This window comes from Diadema antillarum, unplaced genomic scaffold (genome assembly GCF_040938485.1).
Source record: "Diadema antillarum isolate AM-2024a unplaced genomic scaffold, OU_Dant_1.0 scf00000003, whole genome shotgun sequence".
Lineage (NCBI taxonomy): Eukaryota > Metazoa > Echinodermata > Echinoidea > Diadematoida > Diadematidae > Diadema > Diadema antillarum.
In genome coordinates this window covers 1,738,677-1,763,793 of record NW_027270892.1, presented here as the reverse complement: position 1 = coordinate 1,763,793, position 25,117 = coordinate 1,738,677, and the positions used below count along the sequence as shown (strand labels likewise).

At 39.1% G+C, this 25,117-nt stretch overlaps 1 protein-coding gene across 1 annotated transcript; it reads right to left on the bottom strand.

The window, feature by feature from the left end:
* Nucleotides 1-2,456: 2,456 nt before the first annotated feature.
* LOC139734174 (rab proteins geranylgeranyltransferase component A 2-like) lies at nt 2,457-24,856 on the bottom strand. The gene is made up of 18 exons (XM_071645012.1): nt 24,805-24,856; nt 22,863-22,929; nt 22,096-22,168; nt 20,555-20,706; nt 18,779-19,352; nt 17,904-18,020; nt 17,134-17,254; nt 16,283-16,398; nt 15,168-15,274; nt 14,411-14,485; nt 13,856-13,900; nt 12,973-13,029; nt 12,587-12,647; nt 11,703-11,799; nt 9,650-9,748; nt 8,418-8,608; nt 4,381-4,494; nt 2,457-2,693 (listed from the first exon to the last, which is right to left on the bottom strand). Exons 1-18 carry the CDS (start codon nt 24,854-24,856, stop codon nt 2,457-2,459), a joined length of 2,355 nt encoding a protein of 784 aa, XP_071501113.1.
* Nucleotides 24,857-25,117: the final 261 nt, after the last annotated feature.

Genomic DNA, 25,117 nt, shown 5'->3' with positions numbered 1-25,117 from the left:
TCATCAGAAGAAGGGACTGCTGGTGGCCCATAGTCTTGTCGTGGCCCAAACGGGAGATATAGGTCTACCTGTTAGAATTTGCTAACTTCACAAAAGACGTTGTCACCGTTTACAAGAACACGACTGTATGGACTTGTGAAGGCGTATATACCATCTCCAACCTTGACAACGAAGGTTACAGCAGAGATCAAGATGAATCCGTTCCTACCCACATAGAGCAACTTTACAAAGATGCAACCCTGGAGCTGGTTGATGCCCGAAAAGGGTTGGTTGCAAAGATGCCTGTGAAATGGCAGGGCTTATTTGCCTGTGATTCACAAGGACCACGGTAAGCCAGCACCCACATTGACACTGGAACACACAACCCAATCAGACAGGCAACTCATCGACTTCCTTTCCACAAACAAGATATAGAAGCCAACACAGAAATAGACAAGATGCTTACAGCTGGCATAATCGAACCCTCCAGCAGCCCTTGGTCATCTCCAATTGTCCTCGTTCAGAAGAAGGATGGAAGCCTCATTTCGGTGCAGATTGTCGGAAACTACACAAAATCACAGTCAAGGATTCCTACCCACTGCCAAGGATTGGCGACACCCTTGAGATGCTAAATGGGGCCACGGTCTTTTCCACCCTGAACCTTGCCAACGGATATTGGCAGATCGAGATGGACCATGCAGACAAACCAAAGACAGCCTTCGCTTCACATCGTGGCTTGTTCCAGTTCAATGTGATGCCGTTTGGGTTATGCAAAGCCCCAGCCACATTTGAGAGGCTAACTGTAATCCTAACACCTGTTTTCACGGTGAGGAGAGTTCTATTGGACGCTTGTTATGATACAGAAACCTTTCGCATGGACTATGAAGGACTCTCTAAGAATGTGAGTCATGCATGCTTCTTTATATTATGAGCCACATATTCACTGATTTATTGTGTAATGAGCCGTAATGTATGGCCTCCTTTAAGATTCCCATGTATGAGTTGCATGTCTCGGAATGTTAATGGGATTCCTGCAGTCAAGCAAATGTAGAACCTGACTGTATGGTGTGCAAAAGAGGAAAAAGGGGTTCAAAGAACACAAGGTGACAGTATGAAGCTTTAATGACATGGTGGTATGAGAAGTTTGTTAATGTATGTTGTGCTATTGTAAGAGCAGCTTGATTGCTCTTCCTGTTACCAATGCCCTACATATCAAACAACATTCATGAGTTTAAATCAGAGTTCCCTTGATTCCTTAAATCTTGAAGTGACGTGTCTTGTAATAAGAGCTATCCCAAAAGGCAGGGCTCCACACTAACTTTTTTTTTGGTGGCCCGGTGGGGCCACCAAAATCATCAATTTCAAATATTTGGTGCCCCGAGAGAAATTTGGTGGCCCGAAAAAAAATAAATAATATTAAAAGTCCTTTTTTTTTTTAATGACTCGCACACTCACTGCACGCATTTATGCATTTCCGTCGCAAAAAGTTACAAATTTATTGATATACTTTTCAAAAAATTTTGGTGGGCCGAGGCGGGCCACCAAATTTGCCCTTTTTAAAAATTTGGTGGCCCGACTTTCACTTTTGGTGGCCCCGGGCCACTGTTAGTGTCGAGCCCTGCAATAGGAACATAAATACCGGCAGAGGTACACATGGAATATCTTGTCGCATCTAATTTTTTACATGTTTCACATGATGTGATACTAGCACAATGATAACACTGTGCGATTATCTTGTTTATTAGAATTTGTCTAATACAATGTAAATGTACAAAAATTTTGTAAGTTTACACCATTTCACATCCACACTTGGGAAAATTAAAACATGTAAATTCTTCACTGAGCATGAAAGATATATTATGTATGCAGTCTAAATTTCAATCCAAAATGAAATGGGAATTGTCAAACCTTCATAATCATGTGATGCTTGATAACAAAAATGAAATAGTCTCATACACAGTCACTTGATACACAAATCATTATCTGTTTACCATTTTGCATGTAGAGCTTCAAAAGACCACTTTACTAAATTGTCTTGGAGTATGACTCTGAAACTGTCATGAAACAATCAGGTACATGAACATAATATAACAAAATATATTTAGTAAATGGCAAGAAACTAAAAGAGACTGCTGGAGAAAGTGAGTTTTTTCTTACATATCATGCCACTCAAATCACTGCCATTCCGAGATTACTATCTTGGTGCTGTTTCAGCTAAATCTGATTCTTACTACTTTTCTTTCTTCCAGAGTTGTCCTGCCATTAGCATTTACATGTCTGATAAGCTTCAATAATTGCTAAAGGCATATGAAAATGACAAACTTCACTACAGAGAAAAGGTTCAACTATTTTTGTGTGTCATTTCTATGAATTACATAATCTCTTACAGATGCATAAGTACAATATAGCACTGGCCCCTACATACAGTGTATCATGAGAAAACTTCTCTCATTCTCTTCTCAATTTCATTTTCGGCTTCAGTCTGTTGAATCTGCAGTGTTGACCGACTTACTGCTGTCCTCGGCAATCTCTGCGCTTTGATTGGTGCATGCCCGCTCACTTTGATACCCTCCTTCCGTGTCATTGGCTGGTTCAGGCTGTGGTGCGTCCTGATTGGTCGCTGACACCTCCTGAACATCTTCTTCTTTTGCTTTGTCAGCAGATCCCTGGGCCTCCTTCTTTTCCGTTTCCTCCTCGCCTTGCTGAAATCCAGCCTGATCAGAGAAGATTGCACCGATTAACCAAATGTTTATCGAAACCTACTGGGTCTTGTTGTACGAAGTCTAATCGTATGTGAATGACAGAATCTTGAAGGGATTAAACTGATTGATTGATTTCATTGATTTCATTTTATTTCTGTATGATTTTTTCATACAAGAATATAACACAAAATCAGTTAAACAAAGTTATTGAGTAATATTTGACAAAGGAAATACATGGAAATACAAATAGGTAAATGATTGACTTTTGAACAACACTGTTTTTTTCTTGATAATACATAACAGAGATGAGCAGGTGTCATTTTACGCATAAAATGTAAGATATCATGTACCTGCTGTTCAAGAGACAAATTAAGCTAATCTACGTGTAATAGAAATACATGTGACCATTATAATGAGCAGATGCTTGGCATTAAGGATAATAGCCTCAGAAATACACATCGTCTTTTGATCACAGATAATGGATTCACCACTCACTCAATTAATGTAGTGTCAAGGACTAAAATACATGGCTAATATAAATCTGCAACTCTTCTGGTCTAAAAAGAAAAAAAGTGAAAATTGGTCATGCAATTTCAGCTACCTTATTTCATCATGACAATGGGATCATTCCCTTAAGTCTGAATAATACCAGCCATAGCAAATGTCCCCATTCCCTAGGAATGTAAGTTGTAATGTTCTATTAATTTGATGATCTAACAATATTGATAAGAATGCTGCTGCTGCTGTTACTATGCTACTACTACCAGCACTAAGGAAAATAAAAGAAACAAAACAATATCATGAATGATAACAAGGCAAGTGCTGTAATGTGTCTCGCCCACAAACGTACAACAACTATTTTTTTTTCTTGTTCACAAATGGACCTATGGATCAAAAGTTAGGAGTCATAATTAAATGCACAGTACATTGGGCCCCTAAAAGTTCATTGACCCCTGTCTGTGACCTTTGACCTTGTGGTGACCATCAACTCCCTAAGGGACATCCACCATCCAAGTTTAGTGCCAAACGGACTTATGGATCAAAAGTTATGACCCATAATCGAAACGCGCCCTAAAAACTTAACATTGGGCCCTAAAAGTTCATTGACCCCTTCCTGTGACCTTTGACCTTGTGATGACCATCAACTCCCCAAGGTACATCTACCATCTAATTTTGGTCACAAATACACTTACGGATCAAAAGTTATGGTCCATAATCGAAACGCGCCCTAAAAACTTAACATTGGGCCCTAAAAGTTCATTGACCCCTGCCTGTGACCTTTAACTTGAGGTGACCTTCATACTTGGTAAAAGGTAAAACTTTGTATGACCACTCTTCCCTCCAAGTTCGATTCAAATTGAAGCTCAGAGTACAGAGTTATTCAAGTCTTTATAGTGTTACGGACAGACGACGGACGGACGGACGGACGACGGACGGACAGACACCGCAGGTGATCCCTTAGTCTCCCCTCACCTCCGGTGGGCTCGACAATAATAATGACCACAAATTAATTATCACCATCCTCATCTTTATCATTTAAAGCAATGTTCAATATTAGATAACAACAATATAATCATTATGACTGTAAGAACATTACTTCTTCATCGATATGCCAGTTATCACGCCTTCTGCTTTTTTTTTCCATATGAAAGATATTTTGCCATTCTCTGTTAGATGATAACAGTCCTCATGTGCTTACCTGTGAATGCCCAGGATTGTCTTGACCTGGATCTTCAAAGACAAGGTCATCTGGCTCTGGTGCAGCCGGTAGGAACTCCTCCCCCGGACACATGAGATCAAAGATTCTCCTGGCCTGTTGTCATGGCAACAGAAGAAAAAGAGGAAACTAGAAATCTCGCTATGGCGACTGGTATGCCTCCGCCATAATGCATGATTCTCCTAATAGGTCTAGATAGTACATGTGGACAATGTGTGAGTACATTTTCTCAAAATTGGCAAAATAATAAAATGACAAGTATGTCCTGAATGTGTTGAATGTTCACCTTCCTTGACTTAGGTTTAATTGGATGAATAGGAGAGCATGTATTTGGGATTTAAGGACTTTAACTTGACTTCGACCCATTCATACGTTAAATGCATTGAGTAATTTTCAACAAAGTGCAATTTCTGTATTGAATAGTAAATTGTTGCCATTTTCATCTGGCCTTTGACCCTAAAATTCATAAGATAATCACTGTCAGGCAGAACATGCATAAATATGTAGTACGTTTCAAGATAACTTGAGCCACTTCCAAGATATGGAGGAAAAATTTAGTTCAGCACTTTCACTAGATCTTTGACCTTTTGACCTTTCAGGCAAAAACAAAAGAAAAACAAACTTTCAGAGAATTTCTATTAGGTTATACATGCATACACCAAGTGTAAAAAAAATTCCTGCTGGCATTGCGTAAACATGAGGGAAATAGTAAAATTTTGAAGTATTGCCCTTGACCTTTGACCCCATGAACCCTAAATTCTCTAGATAATCACTGCCAGTCAGTACATATTATGTTCCATGAAGATACCTTGAACAATTTCCAAGGTACAGAGAAAAAGGTGAAGTTTTAATATTTTTACTTGACTTTTTGACCTTTGACCTTTGACCTCATGACCCAAACTTTCACCAGAAAATCTTAATTGGGTAATACATGTATACACTAAGTTTCAAGAAAATATCTTCAGGCATTGCATAGATATGGTGGAAATAGTGAAATTTTATGTATTTGACCTTGACCTTTTGACCTTTAACCTTTGACCTCATGACCCAAACTTTCACCAGAGAATCTTAATTGGGTAATACATGTATACACTAAGTTTCAAGAAAATATCTTCAGGCATTGCATAGATATGGTGGAAATAGTGAAATTTTATGTATTTGACCTTGACCTTTTGACCTTTGACCTTGAGCATGTGCACCCAAAAGTTGATAGGCACAACTTCACCCCCTAATACACATACATGCCAAGTTTCATTAAGATACCTCAAAAGGTTTTGATAGTTACCCTGTCCACAAAAATCATTACAGACGGACAGAAGGACGGACGGACGGACGGACGGACGGAAGGACGGACGGACGGTCGGAAGGACGGACGGACGGACGGACAACCCGAAAACATAATGCCTCCGGCACCACTTCGTGGCGGAGGCATAAAAACATAGCTGTGATGATGATGCTTCAGTAACATACACGAAGAGAGATATTCAACATCTAAGCAATATGGATACGACCTAAATGCATTGTACCAAGCCCGGTTTACTGCATCCTACCTTTACTTGGGCGAGACACTAGGATATCATTGTTACCCACGCCGATGAAAATCGGCAGGGGGTTATGTAAAGGGTTCCGTATGTTTGTTTGTTTGTTTGTTTGTTTGTTTGTTTTTTTGTTTGTTTTTTGTTTGTTTGTTTGTTTGTTTGTTTGTTTGTTTGTTTGTATGTTTGTTTGTTTGTTTGTTTGTTTGTTTGTTTGTTTGTGTACAAGATAACAAGAGAACGGGTAAACGGATTTGCACGAAATGTTCAGGGAATGTTTGGATAATGACAGGAAAGAATCGATTAGATTTTGGTGATAATCGGTTGACCCTTGCAAATTCTGTGTGACCTTGAAGTTTTGACCCCATGGTATAGTGACCATTCCGAAAATTTCCCGTTTCTCACTTTGCGATTTTCCGCTACCATACGAACACATAAACTCCCCAACGATCCGACTTCGCTGCTCAAATGTTCGTAAGAATTCCGAAATTTACGTTTAGGCCTATTTGAGGGACTATGTCCTTCTAGATTTATGAAAGTTCGTTCTCCGTCATCACAAACTGGCCCGTATTTTGATGATTTTTCAAATTAACATTGATTGTTTTTTTCGTTAGAGGAGCATTTTGCTCGGTCGCAGTCACACTGCACGATATGCGTGCTCAATGTCAATGCGTGTGCAAGGCCGCTGAAAATGCATCGCGCTCTACACTGTTGGTGCAAAATTGCACCGGGGACGTTGCGGCGCTCGTTGGTAGCCGAATACTGGTGCAGTAGACATTTGCATTCAACCCTTGCATTGAATAATTCCCGTAGACACTAATCATAGGGGTAATTGCCTAGGGGGTACGTAAATTTTGTTTTTCTTTTTTGCTTTTGTGGATACCATCAAAGATCGTACACTCATACGACCTTTGATATTTGATGATTTTTCAAATTAACATTGATTGTTTTTTTCGTTGGAGGAGCATTTTGCTCGGTCGCAGTCACACTGCACGATATGCGTGCTCAATGTCAATGCGTGTGCAAGGCCGCTGAAAATGCATCGCGCTCTACACTGTTGGTGCAAAATTGCACCGGGGACGTTGCGGCGCTCGTTGGTGGCCGAATACTGGTGCAGTAGACATTTGCATTCAACCCTTGCATTGAATAATTCCCGTAGACACTATTTCATAGGGGTAATTGCCTAGGGGGTACGTAAATTTTGTTTTTCTTTTTTGCTTTTGTGGATACCATCAAAGATCGTACACTCATACGACCTTTGATATTTGATGATTTTTCAAATTAACATTGATTGTTTTTTTCGTTAGAGGAGCATTTTGCTCGGTCGCAGTCACACTGCACGATATGCGTGCTCAATGTCAATGCGTGTGCAAGGCCGCTGAAAATGCATCGCGCTCTACACTGTTGGTGCAAAATTGCACCGGGGACGTTGCGGCGCTCGTTGGTGGCCGAATACTGGTGCAGTAGACATTTGCATTCAACCCTTGCATTGAATAATTCCCGTAGACACTAATCATAGGGGTAATTGCCTAGAGGGTACGTAAATTTTGTTTTTCTTTTTTGCTTTTGTGGATACCATCAAAGATCGTACACTCATACGACCTTTGATATCATCACACTCTCGGCTTGCTATAATCAAAATATCCCGTAAGAAAACGGCGTATTTCTCGATTTTTAGCGCTTTTTCCGCGACCCGTCGTGTAGACAATACTCTTAAAACTGGACTTAATTCGCGCGCGCTTGGAAAAGTTCCGATTCTGCACTTTTGACGGTGGAATTTGGGATTTTCGATGGATTTTTGGAGGAGACTTAAGGACTTTCCTGTACGTGAATGAGTGTTAATACCGTATGTGTAATGATGTGATTTGCGTGTGATGTGACTGTAGAACCAAAGATCGTACACTTCAGTGTACGATCTTTGGTAGAACTCACTGGCTGGTGATAAAGCACACTGGCAATTAAGTGGCCGAATTCTGGTAGATGACCGAATGCACATTATGTTTACCCCGACTTTGTACTTAGGCGTGGGTCTGCCGCCTTTGACGGCCCCTCTCTAGTTATGAATGTATCTTCTTTATCAAACATACATTCTTTTCCATAAAATGATAAAGAAAACTTCAATATCGTTTTGTTGCTGCTTTTTGTCTTTCTTTCTGTTTTGTTAAGTTTGTTCATTGATTGTTTGTCCGTTCTGATATAGGAGAAGTTTTAGAGAATGTGTACTGTAAAGCATGATATTTTCGCAGCATGAAATTTTTGTGAATTGGAGCCAACGGCCTTTTTCACGCCATGAAATTTTCGGAAGTTGTCTCTAACATTCAATGCATTTAGTGTAGACAAGAACTTTCACGTGCATTTTAACTGTGCAAATCTTGGCTCTCGCGAAATTCGCGAAATTAAAATGCATGCGAACATTCCTCGTTTTACAGTATGTTGGAAGCCTTGACCCACTTGGATGATTATAACATATCTTGGAGAATTCACCTGTTTAACAGCATGCTCAAAGCCTAGAGAGGCTCCTGCCCCGGCGGTGACGTAAACATTGCCAGGCAACCCCTCACGCAGGGCTTCGTCGGGTATCTCTGTGATGTCTTGCTGGGTGAAGAAGAGAGACCAAAGGATGCGTGGTCTCTCATCTCCGTCCTCCTCATCCCCATCCTTGGAAGACAAACCCTCTCCTACAGGGAAGAAAATACTATACTTGATCTCTTGTTGATGCAGACATCATAAGAAGCGGGGGAGGGAGACATTAAACAAATCAATCAACAAATCCTCATCAAACATCACACAGACACAGTCCCAATGTGAGGAAAATGCAGCTCGTTTATCAGTTGCTGGCTTGTTAAATGAGGTCTTTCTTGTGCCTCTTCACACACCTGCGACACATCTTTGCGTACTTTGCACATTTACAGTATGTTGTTGATACCACGACAAGCAAATAGAATTAATTGAGTCAATGTGGGAACTAATGTGGGAACTTTGTTCCCACTACCGGTGAGAAAATATTCACTTACAAAAGACTGTACAAAAGTGCTTACAATTTTACTTTTGAGATGAAAGTGGATGAATGATTAAAAAAAAAAATAACTGTAAGTTTCTAAAATAGAATATCTGGTGACTTGTTGCACTAGTTGAGATGGATATACCACCTGACGTAGCTAGTACAATGTTCATTCAAAAGTGCCTCTCTTACTCAGTGTGTGTGTTTACTTCATGCATTCACAGAAAGACAAAGGTATTATTAATAGACAGTGATGCATATTCTGACTGCTTGAGAGCCGATTATGGGTTTGATATTATGGCTTGCATTACCTCCAAGCAGTTTTGCCTAGTGACTTCCCCACACCCCCCCCCCCCAACAAAAAAAAAACATATCATAATTGTTTGAAAAAGCACAGAACGTGGGGAATATCACATAGTACTGCTATATGCATGCATATTTCTTGGCTGAATGCGTAAAGAGTCAACTTAACAATTTTACATTTCTGAAAAGTGATTAAAGCAATACCTAAAATCCTACGATGATGTCAACAGGATCACTTTTTGCCATTACCTTTAAAATGACATACAAGGTACATTTACTTGAAAAGCATTGGTAAGCTCTGTTCCTTATAATGGTCCATCTAGAGTGTAGCACTGGTGCTTGTGTCAATCATAAATAATGAACTTAAGTATTGAAAAATTATGCCAGTTATGCCTTGCATTTTTTTTTTTACCATTTGATGCTGTCTGGAAGAACCTGTCTACAACTGGTTTTAAACTATCGCTGGCCAAAACTCCTGGATCAGAGGATCTGCTGGTCAGGTGGACGAGGACTGAAATTGAATGGCAAAAAACAAACAAACATTGATTTAACTCTTGTGCTTTGCTCACAGATCGGCATTCACACTGGAGTGCTTTCTTCGGCGATTGACACAAATGTTTGAAATGAATTGTCAACAAATAGAGATTAGCTAATCCCCTAATCCATATTGCATCATCAGGGCTTTCTTATTGGACCGAGGCACATTAATCACCTGAGCGTGCTTGGTAATCTACACTTGGTCATGTCTGAATGGATTACTTAAAGCCCCCGTTCCACTATCAAGATTTGGACCCCGATCTGTCCCGATCTAGCAGATCGGGAGAGAGCGGCAAAAGCGTACGGGGATCGGAAACATCGTAGCAGCAGCGTGTGGAGGTCGGGGTTGGAGCGGGCATTTTTTCAGATCGGGAAGAAATTTTGAACCGGTTCAAAATTTCTTCCCGATCTCCCCGATCAAAATTGGCATATTTTTAATCGTACGGCAAGTGGGGAGAGTGTAGTGACAGCGTAAACGCAGCGGGGATAGCGTAGTGACGGCGTAAACGCAGCGGGATGAGCGTAACAAGGTCTTTCTGAGCGTAGTAACATCGGCACAAGAACGGGAAGTAATTTTAGCTGTAATTTTCGAAGAAGAAGAAGAAGAAGAAGAAGATATGAAGAAAAAGAAGAGAAGAAAGCAGCGAAGCAGCTACCCAAAAGGCGAAGAAAGAGAGACTGCATGTGATGCTGAAAGAGGAGGAAGAGGACATAGCAGAATTTTGAAGAATATGAAATCATCTACAACTGGAGGAAGACGAACTATAAAAGCAAGGACATCAAGAAAAAGCCTTGGAAAAATCATCACGTCTTAGTTTATACAATGCATTGCTGCGAAAGAACCGTGAGTTGAGGAGCCTCTTCGAGGTCCACAGTATATTTCTTCGGTTCTGCATGCTAATAAGTTGACTGACTGCAGACCGACAGTCGAATCGGGGTACATCGGGGCACATCGGGCACTTTTCAGCTCTCTGAACGGGGTAACAGCGTGATAAGATCATATAGATCGTTCAGAGCGTAGATACAGCGTGCATCGATCGGATAACATCAGCAACATCGCACTGACAGCGTAGCTACATCGTTCTAAAGCGTACCGGCAGCGGCAGAGATCGTAATGTCTCATTCCCGATCATCGAAGTAAGAGCGTAACAAGCACTTTGTAGTCGTAACTGCAGCGTACTTAGAGTGTTGTAGCATCGTACTGTCTCCAGATCGGCTCAGGTTTTACCCGATCCTTCCCGACCTGAGAAAATTGTCAAATCGTAACGAGAACGGCATAGTGGAACGGGGGCTTAATGCTGACAAAAAAGTACTGTCAAGTACAAGGGGGACATAAAGGGTTAAATAATGGAGGATGCTCCAATGGATACTGAGACTGTGAATCCCTTTCCAAAATTCAATTGTTTCTCCCCTTAAGTCCAATGTATATTTATTGGATAGCTTTAGTTATCAAACAAAGCTGTAAAAAATTACAAATTTAAATTTTGACATTTAACTGAGATACACATCAGGTTAACTTTGTGTATTGGCATTGTAGGCTTTTGCAGATTTTTTTTTTCTTTTTTTTTGCATCATGACATAGAGTCAGCTTTTTTTATTTTCTTGACAAGAGTGAAAAATATGGAAAGTAAAATAACAAAACTGCTTCCTTGGAAAAAGTGTTTTAGAATGTAGGCCTATACATTGCTTTAAAATTTGCCATGGTCACCTTGAAATTGTCACAATCTAGAGCTATTATTTAATAAAGAGTGATACATGTACTCATGCAAAGAGAAGACCTTTCATTTTTCACAATATTCCTCAGTATACAAAAATCATGCCTATAATACATGGTCTGTGAGATATCATATCTTGATTGATCATTTTCCAAAATGATATCTATAATTTGTGGATGCTAGTCAAGTAGAAGTAATCTTTTTGCAACTTACAGAGTTCACGGGGAGCTGCACACGCGGCATAACCAACTTCAATGACTTGAACAGGTGTTCCACTGCCCTCTAGTGGTGGAATGGTGAGCAATGTGATCTAGAAATGTGCAAATGGACAAGAAAGTGTGGATATGGGCTAACAATGATAGAAGATTGTTATTATTTTGCCTTTACCTTTAAAAGTTGCCTCAAGAAGGAACGAACTGTAAGCCTGATGTAGCAATCTATACTATATAAACCCTTTGGAGACCAATACACTGGAAAGATAATATTCTCAATGAACAGGTCTGATGGCAGAGACAATTTGCTGTGTCTAGATCATATTTCATTTCAGCCATTCATCGGTGTCTGCAAATCCTACATAAACTTTTGCAAAGAAAATACAAGCACAAAATATGATGAAATTAACAGTACATTTCGATTTTGTGATACAAGTTATTATGCTATGCTACAGACTTAAAATGACTAATGAAGTGTTCAATGGGGTTTCAGGGGGTTGACACAAAGAGCAAAGCTTGAAAGTATAACCATTGAAAAAAACATTTAATTTTTGATCTACCAGTATTCACTTTCTTCAAACAAAAGCTGCAGGTGTACGTGCATGAGGGGCTGGGGATGGGGTGTGTGATGGTGTTGATGGTGCCATCACTCTGCTCAAGCTCCAACCAATTTGACAAAATGAATGGAATAATAATTACTTTCTTATGTGAAGGGAAATTTGTGTACCTCTGGAATGATAATACATTCTGACTTAAAATCATATTTCTGATTGCCACAATATTATTACCGTTCAAGACCTATTGACCACCAAAACCATATGTTGCTGTTGTTGATTTTTAAATGGTGTGTGCCAGGAGGGGGGAGGGGGGAGGGATGTCACTAACCTGTTCTGAATCCGCTGGCTTCACCGATTTGTCCGTGATCAAAATTCCTCTTGAAACGTAACTACACAGAAAGACAAAATAAGTGAGGGTGCTTATATCATACTGTAAGGTAACTACATCCTTCGAGAGCAAAGTTGGTGTCAAAAGTGGACATATGGTCAATGAGACACTGCACTGTGAGAACTTGTGTGACCAGGAACTTGGCACTGATGGCTTGTTTTAAAATCAAAGTGAAATACAGGAAAGGCTGGGAGAAAAATCCTCTTACAATGATATCGACAATGTGATAATCACTTAATTTTTCATCTGTACATTACTCAGATTAGGTGGTGAAAGCTAAAATAGGAAGTACTAGTATTATACACGATACTCAAAGGATGGCATACCTTGGTGTGATTGCTGAAGCTTGTCTTGGAGTGTAGCTGTATTCCATTATCAGGTTCCTGAAAACATTTACAAGCAAACATAGGACATAGAGGAATGCCAAACTGACAACATGTAAAAACCGCCAATATTACAGTATACCATCTACAGCAGCTTTTTTCTCTCCCTTTCTCTCTCTCTCTCTCTCTCTCTCTCTAACACACACACACACACACACACACACATACACACCTTTCGCGTTTTGCAAACATGCACGTGATATGGTTTTGAAGTGCATGTTTTGGAGTCATCTTGATAAGGCAAGTTTGTGTAAGGTATTCCTTCTACAAATATACAAAGCACTGACAGCATAACCACACTGAGAAATTTGGACACTGTACAAAATTTGTTTTATGTCTACTACATAACTCAGAATTTCACTTCTGTTAAGGAAAGCAGCTTTCAAGATAACAGCAATATACAACACCTACTGAAAAGAGTAGCATATCACTTGATTTTAAGCTAATGGCTGATTGAAAAACTTCACTTTTATATCGTATGCATGACTACAAGACATCCATGATCTGTAATTCTGGTGTAAATGCCTGCCATCTTTGAGCCTTAAAGTTTTTGTCGTGAGTAAACAATTACTCTTCTATAATCTGGCTAAGAATGATTTGAATATAATGAGCCATAAATGAAGAATGAATGCATGCATGTAACATTGCACATTGTATGCATGGAATGAATGACTGTAGATTGGATTGAATGAAAGGGTAAAGCTACAGAACCCTCTGATTTGATCTTTGTGTTGCAATAATGTTTTCAGAGTGTGTGTGGGGGGGGGGGGGGGGGGGAGAGATAGAAAACAAATATTTGAAGAAAAAAAAAATCATGTTGACTTACCGACATGTGAGTCTTCTGCCCTCCGTATCCACGAGGCCTTTGACGCTAGGGGACAGAACAGAGCATGTTTTCATATTGACCGATCCAATGACCAGTGACTAATATACACACACTGAGAGTGATGCCTACATTTGTATGTATGCCAAGAGGGAGGTGAACATACAACAGAAAATGTTGTGACCCACTCATGTAAGAAATCTTTTGCGCTATTTTTCTGATTATAAATGCCATGAAGTCCGTTGCCTGAATCATCTGCATCTCAAGTGTATCTACTGAATGTAGCAAATGCAATGATCACACAGGCTAATACACAGACGGTGTACTTCCACAAAACTAACTGACTGACTAGTAATGAAGCCCTATGTCTTCAATGGGAGAGTTAGGAATAAGCAAAAAACAAAAACAGAAACAAAAGAAAAATCTTAATGTCAGTTTGTCTGTTATGCCACATGTAATTGAACTTGCATACCATCTGAGTTTGAAAGACTGAGCACAGAGTGTAGCCAAAATTAAAAGTCCCTATTTTACGTCGATTTAAACCACTTGACAACTTACTTATTTTCTGCATCAGTAATCATGCCTCTCACTCCAGTTCGCAGTACATAGATGCCTCCAAACACTGCACACATTCTGCAGGGGAGAAAACATACACAGAATTATAGAATATATGTGACAAAGTGACAATCTATTACTATTTTTCTTTTTGACATATGTTGACAGGTACTGTACATTCACTAAAAATCAAATTATTGTATGTCATTTTAAGGAAGTATATGAAAGGCACAGGTTGTGGCACCAACTAAAAACAAATCCTTTCACAGTCCCTGTATTATCAATTTATCATTACATATATTTACACAAACATGAAAACACTTCTTACAAGAGGTGCATTTTGCTTTTCAAAACTATCGATGGCAGCACAAAATGTGTATTATAAATGTTATACACGGAATCCACTTTATCCAATGTTCCACATATTAAAACAAATGAAGGAAATAAGACAAACCAATGTAAATGTGGGGTATTTTGTGGTGCAGATATGCAGGTGACTGTTTGTGCTCCTTTGAACAAGCACAAGCATGACTTGTTTTTATGTACAATTTTAAGATACATAGTATGTAAAAAAAAAAAAAAAACTTTGAAATTTGCCTAGTACATGTATACAAATTTTGTCAGTTAACTTCTAGTATCAAAGTTACCAGCAATAAGTCGAACATGAAAGATATGAATATGATTGGTATGCCACCCTAGACCACATTGTTCTGCAGCACTGCAAATGTTCTGCCAGAGTCCCATATATTACAAAATGTACCTGCAGAAACACTGAGGTAGCTCTCCACTGCCGTACATTGTCCAGAGGAAGGCTGTGTTGCCATAGCGACCCAGAGACCGCAGAAAGTACTGCATAGCTTTGAGAGCCTAGAGGGAAATATGAAATGCAGAATAAGGTCCTGTTAACACACACCCAAAATTAACAAAAGAATTGATATTGTGACACTATGTGAAACTGTGTGCTGTGCTCTCACAATATGAACGCCATCTTGATTGGTTGTTGTTGTTTTTTTAAACCTCACAATACGTTGTCCTGCACTGTGTGTGTGAGCAGTATGTGAAGAAGCCATCAATTTGTTTAAAACAGTCAATATAATTTGCTACACTAGGTCTGCATGATAGGGTGCCCAGGTCATTGTTGAAGCATGTACAGTCTGGAGATTCAAAATGCTTCATTAGCATTCGAGTGATTTTGTTATTGTTGTTGTTGTTGTTGGGTTTTTTTTTTGCAGTGTTTGAATGATGGCAAATAAAACTGATCATCGCACTGCAATGCAAGAATCAATAATTCCTGTGTGTGATAGCAATTTATATGTATATTCTCCATATCATTTGCTGTCTACACATCACATAGTTCATATCAACATCAATGGTCTAGTTCCTTTTGAGCATGTTGTCATTGTAAATGCTGAAGTCTGCATTTCAGTACAATTCTTTTCATGGATATCCTCAGCCGAACTATTTTGACACTATTGAATCTATTTTTTTTCTTTCAAAATGACAGCTAATTGATTCATCAATATCTACGAACGAGACTCACAATAATGGGCCATTCTAGAGACTGCTATCATATGCCTTGATCTTAGACAGTGTATTTCAAACCAGTAAGTCAATTATTCATTTCCATTTCAAACAAAAATATTCAACGAGTACAATGAATACAATGCACTTACAATCATCTCCTTCTTACAATCTGAAATTAAGCCTTTGTTTAAAGTCATGGGGAAATGTGAAATAAAGGTGTTCCATCAATTGGCACTAATTTGATTGTCCATGTCTTTCAAAATTTTTTTTCTGTTTTGCAACATGTTCATGCAACTAAAGAGAACACTAGCTACAAAATGCACACTACAGTATCCAGCCAATGACACTCACCTCCTGAGTGGGCGTCTCTGCTGTTACCATGGCGATGGAATGGATGACAAAGTGCTGAAGAGTAGTTGTCAGTTTTCTTGACTTGAGGAAATCTACAAAGGGCTTGTCGATGAAGTCTATGGGGAGCAGAGGAAGGCAAAAGTTATGTCAATATACAAAGTTTTGTGACCTCCGGAGCTAAAACACTAAAAGCCTGCTCTGACGTTAGCAGAGTTGATACTTCCATTTCTCATTTCTTACAGGCTTTAAACACCACTCTGATGTAACATGGTTCTTTTTCCTCTCTCTCTCTTTCTCTCTCCTAAAAAGTTGGCAATAGCTGGATACACTATCAATCGTAAAGTACAAATATATTGTATAAGCCATAAACAATTCAGCAAGCGATCAAGTTCCCCCTAGATCGCAATCACGGGCGATCAGTGATCGCATACGCGATATGTCGCAATCAATTGATTGTATGCAATTCGGCATACAATCAATTGATCGCGTACGCGATCACTGATCGCCTGTGATCGCGATATAGGGGGAACTTGATCGCTGGCTGAACTGTATTTCATGAGGTTTTTAGTTTTGCGAAATTCGCGAAGCAGGTGCTTTTCACAAATTTGACAACCAGCAAAATTATTAACTCTGACCTTGCCATGAATGCAATGTGCGTGCATACATGTCTCCCTTCATTATTGTACTCCCAGGATCACAAATTTAACCACTCATCATATTGTCAGGAAGTTTCAATACATTCAAGATTAGGCTCGTTAAGTATATGGCATATACAGTAGCTGTTTGACTGGCATTCAAAAATCCATCCACACAGGGTCAGAGTCAACTGGCCTCGGACGGATGGCACCCACCTCTGTATTCATCCTGTCTGTTTTCGTGATCGAGGCAGAACTCGATCACCCTCATCAGCATCCTCTTCTCCAAGACCGACACGTAGCGGCTGCTGAAGACGTCAGCACGAGAGCACGGAACCTGCCGCAAGTGCAGAATGCAATATTTCCATGTTTCTTAAGTGTCAAAGTACATATGTATGATCTTTGAAAACCAGACAGATATCTAACATCAGTATTCAAACAATGAATTGCACTTCTGCTATCAGTAAGCTCAAGTCTTCCAATAACTTCCAATTACAATAATCTGCCTACCTTGGTATATGATTTTTTGAATGCATCACCATCACTCTTGCTTTCCAAAAAGTGTCTGCACATACTTTGACATTTCCAACACACCTGCTGGTAGACAAGTTATGATGTGTCTTCAGACAGAACATCTTACAAAAGTCCTATTTGTAGTGAACAAATTTAAGGTAGATTCTGGTGTGCTGGATAGTGAAATAAGTATTTCCACATTTAGTGTAACAACATGGAATGATGTGAATTCTATGAGGAAAATTTTACAAACATAGTGATACATGTATACACCAATTTCAGAATTAACAAAAATGACAGGACTGCTCTTGAAATTCTTCCACCTGTATTGATCATAATCATGGCTTAGTGGTATGGTAAAGATAACAAGATCTGTTACCAGAAGTAAATCAATATTTCAAATAGCATCTTTAGATATTCTACAGAAGGCGCTGGGTAATCCCCATCCCACATCCTGCCCCAATGGAACTTACCTGCTCCAGTTTACCATTAATGTGTGTCAGGATGCGAGTGACTGCTTTAAACTCTGCATAGCGGCTGATGCGAGATGACACCAGCAACTCCACCATTGACCCGCGACAAAACATCAACTGAGAAATGAAAATTGAAGGGAGAAAAAAAATCAATGCGCAGACATGATGACTATATCATGAAAATATCATGAGACTGACCCTCATAGAACTGCTGAGTGGTTGCAATCTTTCTAAAGGATATTGCATTTTTACAAGTTGGTAACATTCAAACAGTTAAAAAGGTGCAAAACCCTTAAAGGCATGATTTACCATTTGCGGATGAAACAAAAACCCAGCTTTGGTGCTTCAAAATAGTTCTTAAATGTGAATAAGGGTTAGAAACAACCAACGTAAAAATGTTAGTTAAATATACAAAATGTGAACAATAGTTATTATAAATCTGTTCCAGAATAAAGCGTCTACAGCCCTGGTTTATTGAGAACAATAGTGATATCTCCTTATATTGTAGACTTTATTGCAAATTTTTATATGGTAGGATGTTTTGTGATACAACTGACGTACACATATGCATCAAATGTGATAACTCAAACATTCTTAAAATCACTGCTCCCAATGGTAAACAATACCTTTAATGTTTGCCTGTTCATGGCAACTTGTTTTAAGAAGAAAAACAATGCTGTTTAATCTTGAATGTGTTACTTCCTGCTCTCCAGAGAGAAATCTAAGATGAAAAGCTGGAATAAAAATAATGCCCGTGTGTTTATGTGTGTAAATGTGTGCACTTGGTTCTTTCCTTTCACGATCAAGAGACCGATTTCATGCAGAACTAACACACAAATGCAAAATTCTGTTCAATCAAGCATGTGTGGAATTACCTTCGGTGACAAGTCAATGTTGAATTTTCTCCACTCTTTGCTGATGCCCTCCCATGTCCACTCCTTCCTTCCCACCTCAACAGGTGGACTGACCACTTGCTCAGGTTGCTGTCCAGATCCCTCTGGAGTATTTTCACTTGCCCGTGGCTGCCCCTGGTCAGTGCTTGCAGCTGCCTCAGTGGCTGCCTCAGCTTCTGCATTTACTTCAGATTCATCCCCAGTTCTCCTTTCTACAGATGCTGGGTCATGGCTCTGTTGGCCACTGGTTGACTGGTTATCATCTGGTGCCACTTCACTACCATCTCCATGTGCACTGCTTGCTTCCGGAGATGTGGTTTCAGTCTCTATCGTACCCGAAGCATTCTCTGCCTCTTCTCCTTGTGGGGAATTCTCACACGATACATTTGCAGCCTGTTCTGTGGCACTCACTTCCTCTTCAGCAGAATGGTGATCAGTTTGTTGTGTTCCAGATACAGTGGAATCATGGACTTGTGCAGCTTGAGATGTGTCAACAGCCTCATTCGATGCAGCTGGAGGAGATTCTGGCGGTGGTATCACCTCATCAGGTTTTTCTCTGACAGAATTGATAGAAAGAGGGAAAATATCAGGAGACTGAACCATAATTGCAAAATTCGTACTAGATGATCAGGGACATATGTGACCTGCTACAACAAAATGATCCTAAAGTCGGGCGAGGTCGATTATTTGAAAATTGCATGATATGATCCCCTAATCTTTCTGCTTTAAATTGATACATAACACATTTTATAAAAATAATCGGCTGCGGAGATATCGATGTATAAAAGAGAGCATGTCGAGACGTCTGGAAAATCACTGTTTCGAGAAAAGCGCCCTAAAAGTCTTCCTTTCGACGCAATCGCGATCAAGGGACACGCAAGTCAGTTTTCACCTCTGGACAATAGAAGGTAAGCCCTAGCAACCCCCGAAGAGTTCATTCAAGCACATCAGCGTCGACGGTCTCCTCACCAACCAATCAGTGACCAGGATGTGAGAAGCGGCTGAGCATAGCGCACCCCGCCCGCACGCACCAGCCGACTGGGCAGTGTGCGAGCTTCACGCTTCGGTTAACAGCAAGCAGCGAACTGACCAATGAGATCACTCTGGTCGTTGTTAGGGGCGGAACCTATCTGTGGCGCTCAATCCAAATTTTCGAAGCAGTTTCTGCTTCATTGAAACGCCAAAAAAACATGGCTCAGAAAAACGCTATTTTTTGGTCTTTTCTTTGATTGTGCTTCAAAATTTCGACAGATGATAGAAGACATGTTAGACTGCAATAATATATCAAAATCAGAAAATCTCAAGTTTTGACCAATTCTAATGCTCTGACTTCAAACTCCATTTTCACGGCTTCGACCGTGCGCGACTTTAGGACCTTTTTGTTGTAGCGGGTCACATATTGAGACAGACAAAATTGTTCAACAAAGCCCATATGGAAGGGAAACGCCACAAGTTTTAAAACTGTTCCATTGAAACCTCACAGAAATATGATATAATGACATTGAACAAGAACAAAAATCCAATTACACAATCCTGCATGCATGCACAAACATACACACACAGAGGCAGGAACAGAGGAGCATATGTTCATACCCCATTTGTATACAGAATGATCAAATGGCAGGATTCTTTGCACTGTTTTGATAAAATGCTCTGCTTCTATCCTTTTTTGGTAAAACAAAATATGATTTAAAACTTACAAGAAATAAAATCTGCATAAGGAAAAACACACAAAAAAAACCCCCCAGGAGATCATACTTGACATGTTTGGTGATAACCAGATTGCTGATGGTCCCGTGGTATGGCTGCATGCCTACCAATCTCTCTCCTTCCTGAAGAGTGGCTGTTGAGCTGTCAGGAGAGGTGGCATTTGTGGCGGCACCATCCCCTGCTGGGGCTTCTTCAGAGGACTGTGTGTTAAAAGAAAGACACATAAATGAGACTGATGATGATGATGACGATGATAGTAAATAATTATCACCATCATCATCATCATCATCATCGTCATCATCATCATCATCATCATAATAATAACAATAATGATAATGATAAAATAATAATAATAATAGTAGCAGTCGTGCTATGTATGGTCAAATACATCACCGCATCTTGGATATCTTTCATCCTGTTGCTACCCAAATATGGCACTTTATCATATTGTATAGATACAAGAAGCACCTTCATTTTTCCTGAATAAATATGCAGTATCCACTGGTATAAAGGATAAGAACCAGTACTGGCGGTTGGCAGAGGCTAGGCAGTCTAGTGGATACAGCGTCTGTCTATAAATCAAGAGACTGTTGGTTCAAATACATCCCAAGTATGTATGACAATGGTTTTTTTATCATGGCTTTAGCTTACTGCTACAAAACCGAATAATCGGTGCTTATTTACATCAATTAATCAGTTGCAATAAAGACAGACCTGTTTCCTGGAGGTTAACAGGAAAATTGCATATTGTACACTCAGACCACTTTCTGCAGTTAAAATTACTGTTTAGATGACTACCACTACTTAAATGTGCATACAAGAGTGCAGTGCTACACTCACTTTTCACCTAAATCTGCAAAGAGAAATTTCCTTTCCCACTATACAACAATGCCACATGTTATTAGGCTACAGAGAGCTAATAAAAATTAGCCATATAGCATTACACAGAGAGGCATTTTGGGCCAAAATGTTCTCATGTTATTATGTTTTGATCTTTTTCACTGCCTGCCTGTGACATTTCAGCTGATTTTTACAGAAAATTTGTGGAAGATTGTGCTTTGGTGATCACAACTATTGCAAAAATCTACCTTTGGATGTATGAGGCAAATCTGAGTTTAATTCCCTATGAGGCCACCAGCCAAGTCAACCCATGCTTACAGTGGTATGCTGGGTCTTCTGCTTCCTTGTTGATCAAATGTACGGCCTTTTATGATTTATACAATCATGTTATGTCTTATAACAATTATGCAGATTAAAAGTATTACACGAGATTGTACTTTTGTTTTGCTCCTTGTAATCAAGTTATGTTCCGTTTAATTCTCTACAGGAATGTAATTTTATTTTGTTATGACTTAAACCAGAATAAATGCGAACAAACTTGCAAGATTATGCATTCCACTGCCTATTGATACCTGAACTACATACATATACATGTATGTAAAGAGATAAATGTGTAATACATTGTACATATCACTTTTCTTCATCAAACATGCAGATGAATTGTTCGCTTTGATTGTTGCTTGCTTCTTAGTTTGTTTGTTTGTTTGTTTGTTATTTTGTTTTGGGAATTTTTTGCAGCTGATTCTAACCTTGGTTTTGTCGATCCAGTCTAGCATACTCTTCAAGTGAAAAGATGCCCATTCTCCACTGTAGTAATCATTTCTGGAAAAAAAAACACAACATATTGATACAGAATGAAGTGTATTAAAAACTGGAATATTTTCATTACTCTCATTTTGTTTGGTTGGTTGTTAATATCCAGTGCAGCCACACCTTGCAGACTAAACATGGTAAAAAATGATAGAATGGAAAAGAAAAGAAAAATAAAGAGCATGTAAGTTTTCATCTTTGAACACTACTCATTCACCTTCTTACACACTACTTCTGTCCAGTCATTCCAATACTTTCTATTATCCTGGAATGTAGAGGATGAATTGGATGAACATTGGATTTTTGGATGAACATGTTACTCTATGGAGAAGCCGTGTAGGATTTCTTAACCGTTAGCATTTTAAGCACCACGATAAATCATGAATTTACAAGCAATTCACACAATGAATGTGATTGCAGACAGGAACAGATTATGAGACACCTTCTGGCCTCACCCCTCCTGCCTGAACAGAGTAACCAAAATGACCAGAATGCCCTCAACAACCAAGCCAGAACCTACGTGGAATACTCAATGGGTGGAGTTAAAGTGACTCAAGAAGAAGAATACGCATTTACGAAAAGCAAAAACTTAAGGTACACAAATAGTACACTATTAATGTAAAAACAAAACAAAACAAAACAAACCACAACAAAACTCAGCTAAGAAGGAAAGGATGGACCCAAATGAGGTGAACTAAAGGGATACCTGTCAAGATGCAGCACCTGACGTCCAACTCTAGCCAACGCTGCAGCTAAGATACTCTCCTGGACTCCTGGAAGACATATTTTCAATACATGCATGAACATCTGTGACTGTGTCTCCAATCTTCTAAGGTTGCTTATTTCAGACATGTCAAGATTATGCTCAACATAATTATGATGTGGTTTTTGGTACCCTGGGATACCAAATAGAAATACCCCATTGTGTTCAAATACTGTTTTGAAAAAAAAAAATTGAAAATTATGTTAATTTAAGAATTCTAATCTTAAGAATCTAAATGTTTGTTTGTTTGTTTGTTTGTGTATGTGTGTTTGTGTGTGTGTGTTTATGAATTGTTGAAACATTGGCCAAGCCCAGTGCATTGTCAATGACAATACCATGCCATAGCAAAAAGTAAAGAATCAATACTCGTACTTCCTCTTCTTTAATACTCATAAGTGTAGACTTAGAAATTAAGAGAATCTTATTCCATATTACCTGTGCATCTTTATGTGTTACACACACTGCTACTAATATGATTAACAAATGACATTGCAGGAAAACATGCAAATTACAGTACCGGTATAGGGGGAAGGTGTGGTCCAATAATGCAATATCCACCTGTCTCTTTTTAAAGGGAAGGTAAACCCAAAGAGCAATGTGGATTGAGTGAAAGCAGCAACATTAGCAGAACACATCAGTGAAAGTTTGAGGAAAATTGGACAGTCGATGCAAAAGTTATGAATTTTTAAAGTTTTGGTGTTGGAACCGCTGGATGAGGAGACTACTAGAGGATATGACGTATGAGTGGACAACAATACAAAGAAAATATAAAGGAAATTCGACAAAAATTCACTTTTCTAGAATTATGAAAGAGCAATGGACCAACCGCTTTCAGAAAGCAGGGGGAATAATTGCTACCCTTAACATATGTCAATATCAAGTTGATGGAATTTGTAATTTTCATGAAAAATGGATTTTTATAGTATTTTCTTTATATTTTCTTGGTATTCTTGTCCACTCATACGTCATAACCTCTAGTACAGTAGTCTCCTCATCCAGCGGTTCCAACACCAAAACTTTAAAAATTCATAACTTCTGCATCGATTGTCCGATTTTCTTCAAACTTTCACTGATGTGTTCTACTAATGTTGCTGCTTTCACTCAATCCACATTGCTTTTGGGGTTTATCTTCCCTTTAATCACATAATAATACTGTACTCTCGCAATTCCAGTGATTGACAGAAGATGTCTGCTTCTGTTTCTGTTTTGGTCCATTGGTATACTCAGAATTGTACCTGTAAGTACCAACATTATGGTCGTGTATGTGCAGGGCAGGAGACTTGTTTCACATTTGGAGTCTCCGAGTCTGATGAGTGATGTCACATTTGATGTCACTGGTAAAATCTTACGGACTTGGTTTGGAAGGTTATTTTGTGGGTGTTTCCAAGTAGAATCTGTATTTAGGCAGCCTTCTTAAAGGCTTCTAAGTAACAGCTAAACTGAATAAATTAAATAGAAATAATCTATAATAGAATCTAGCTAGTACTAGTAGATCTATAGTACCGGTATAGTAGAAATAAATTTAACGGTTTTTGTTAAATTATAAAATTTAAAAATGACACATAAATTTATTCGGTAAAATTTATTTAGGTAAAATTATTCATTTGCTTTGGCCATGCAAGTGATGTTGAGGGTACATGAATCAAGACAAGTGAACACAAATTTGCTTTTATACATAGAAATCTAATGACAATGTACAGGACTATAGACTGTCTAAAAAGTAATACATTTGATTTATCAGAATTATTGAATTTACTAGCCATTGCACAGGATGCTGACATAGATGTGAATATATGGGACTGAAGCAACAACCTGGTTATTTAAAACAGAATTCGGCTATCCTTGTTCACCCTTTTCACGTATGTTCGCCCAGGAAATATCTCACCCGTTCCGACCACGATGTCATCATATTCCGTTGGTAACTCATCAGCAGCCATTTTCGAAGAAGTAGCCCGACGAATATCAGCTTACGAATGCGTTGAGTCACAGGTAGCTTACTGCTGGTCGTATTCCCATGCATGTGTATGTTTTAGGTGTGCGCAAACAAAAGCATAGCAAGCAAGTTATTAGGCGAGGAGAGTTCCAACTGGGGTGTTTCACAAAAAAGAAGCCAAGTCCATTTTACTCGACTCAAAATCTCGGTATGTCACTGGTTTCCTTGATCAGCCTTTGGCATCATCTACTTCATATTGCTGTTA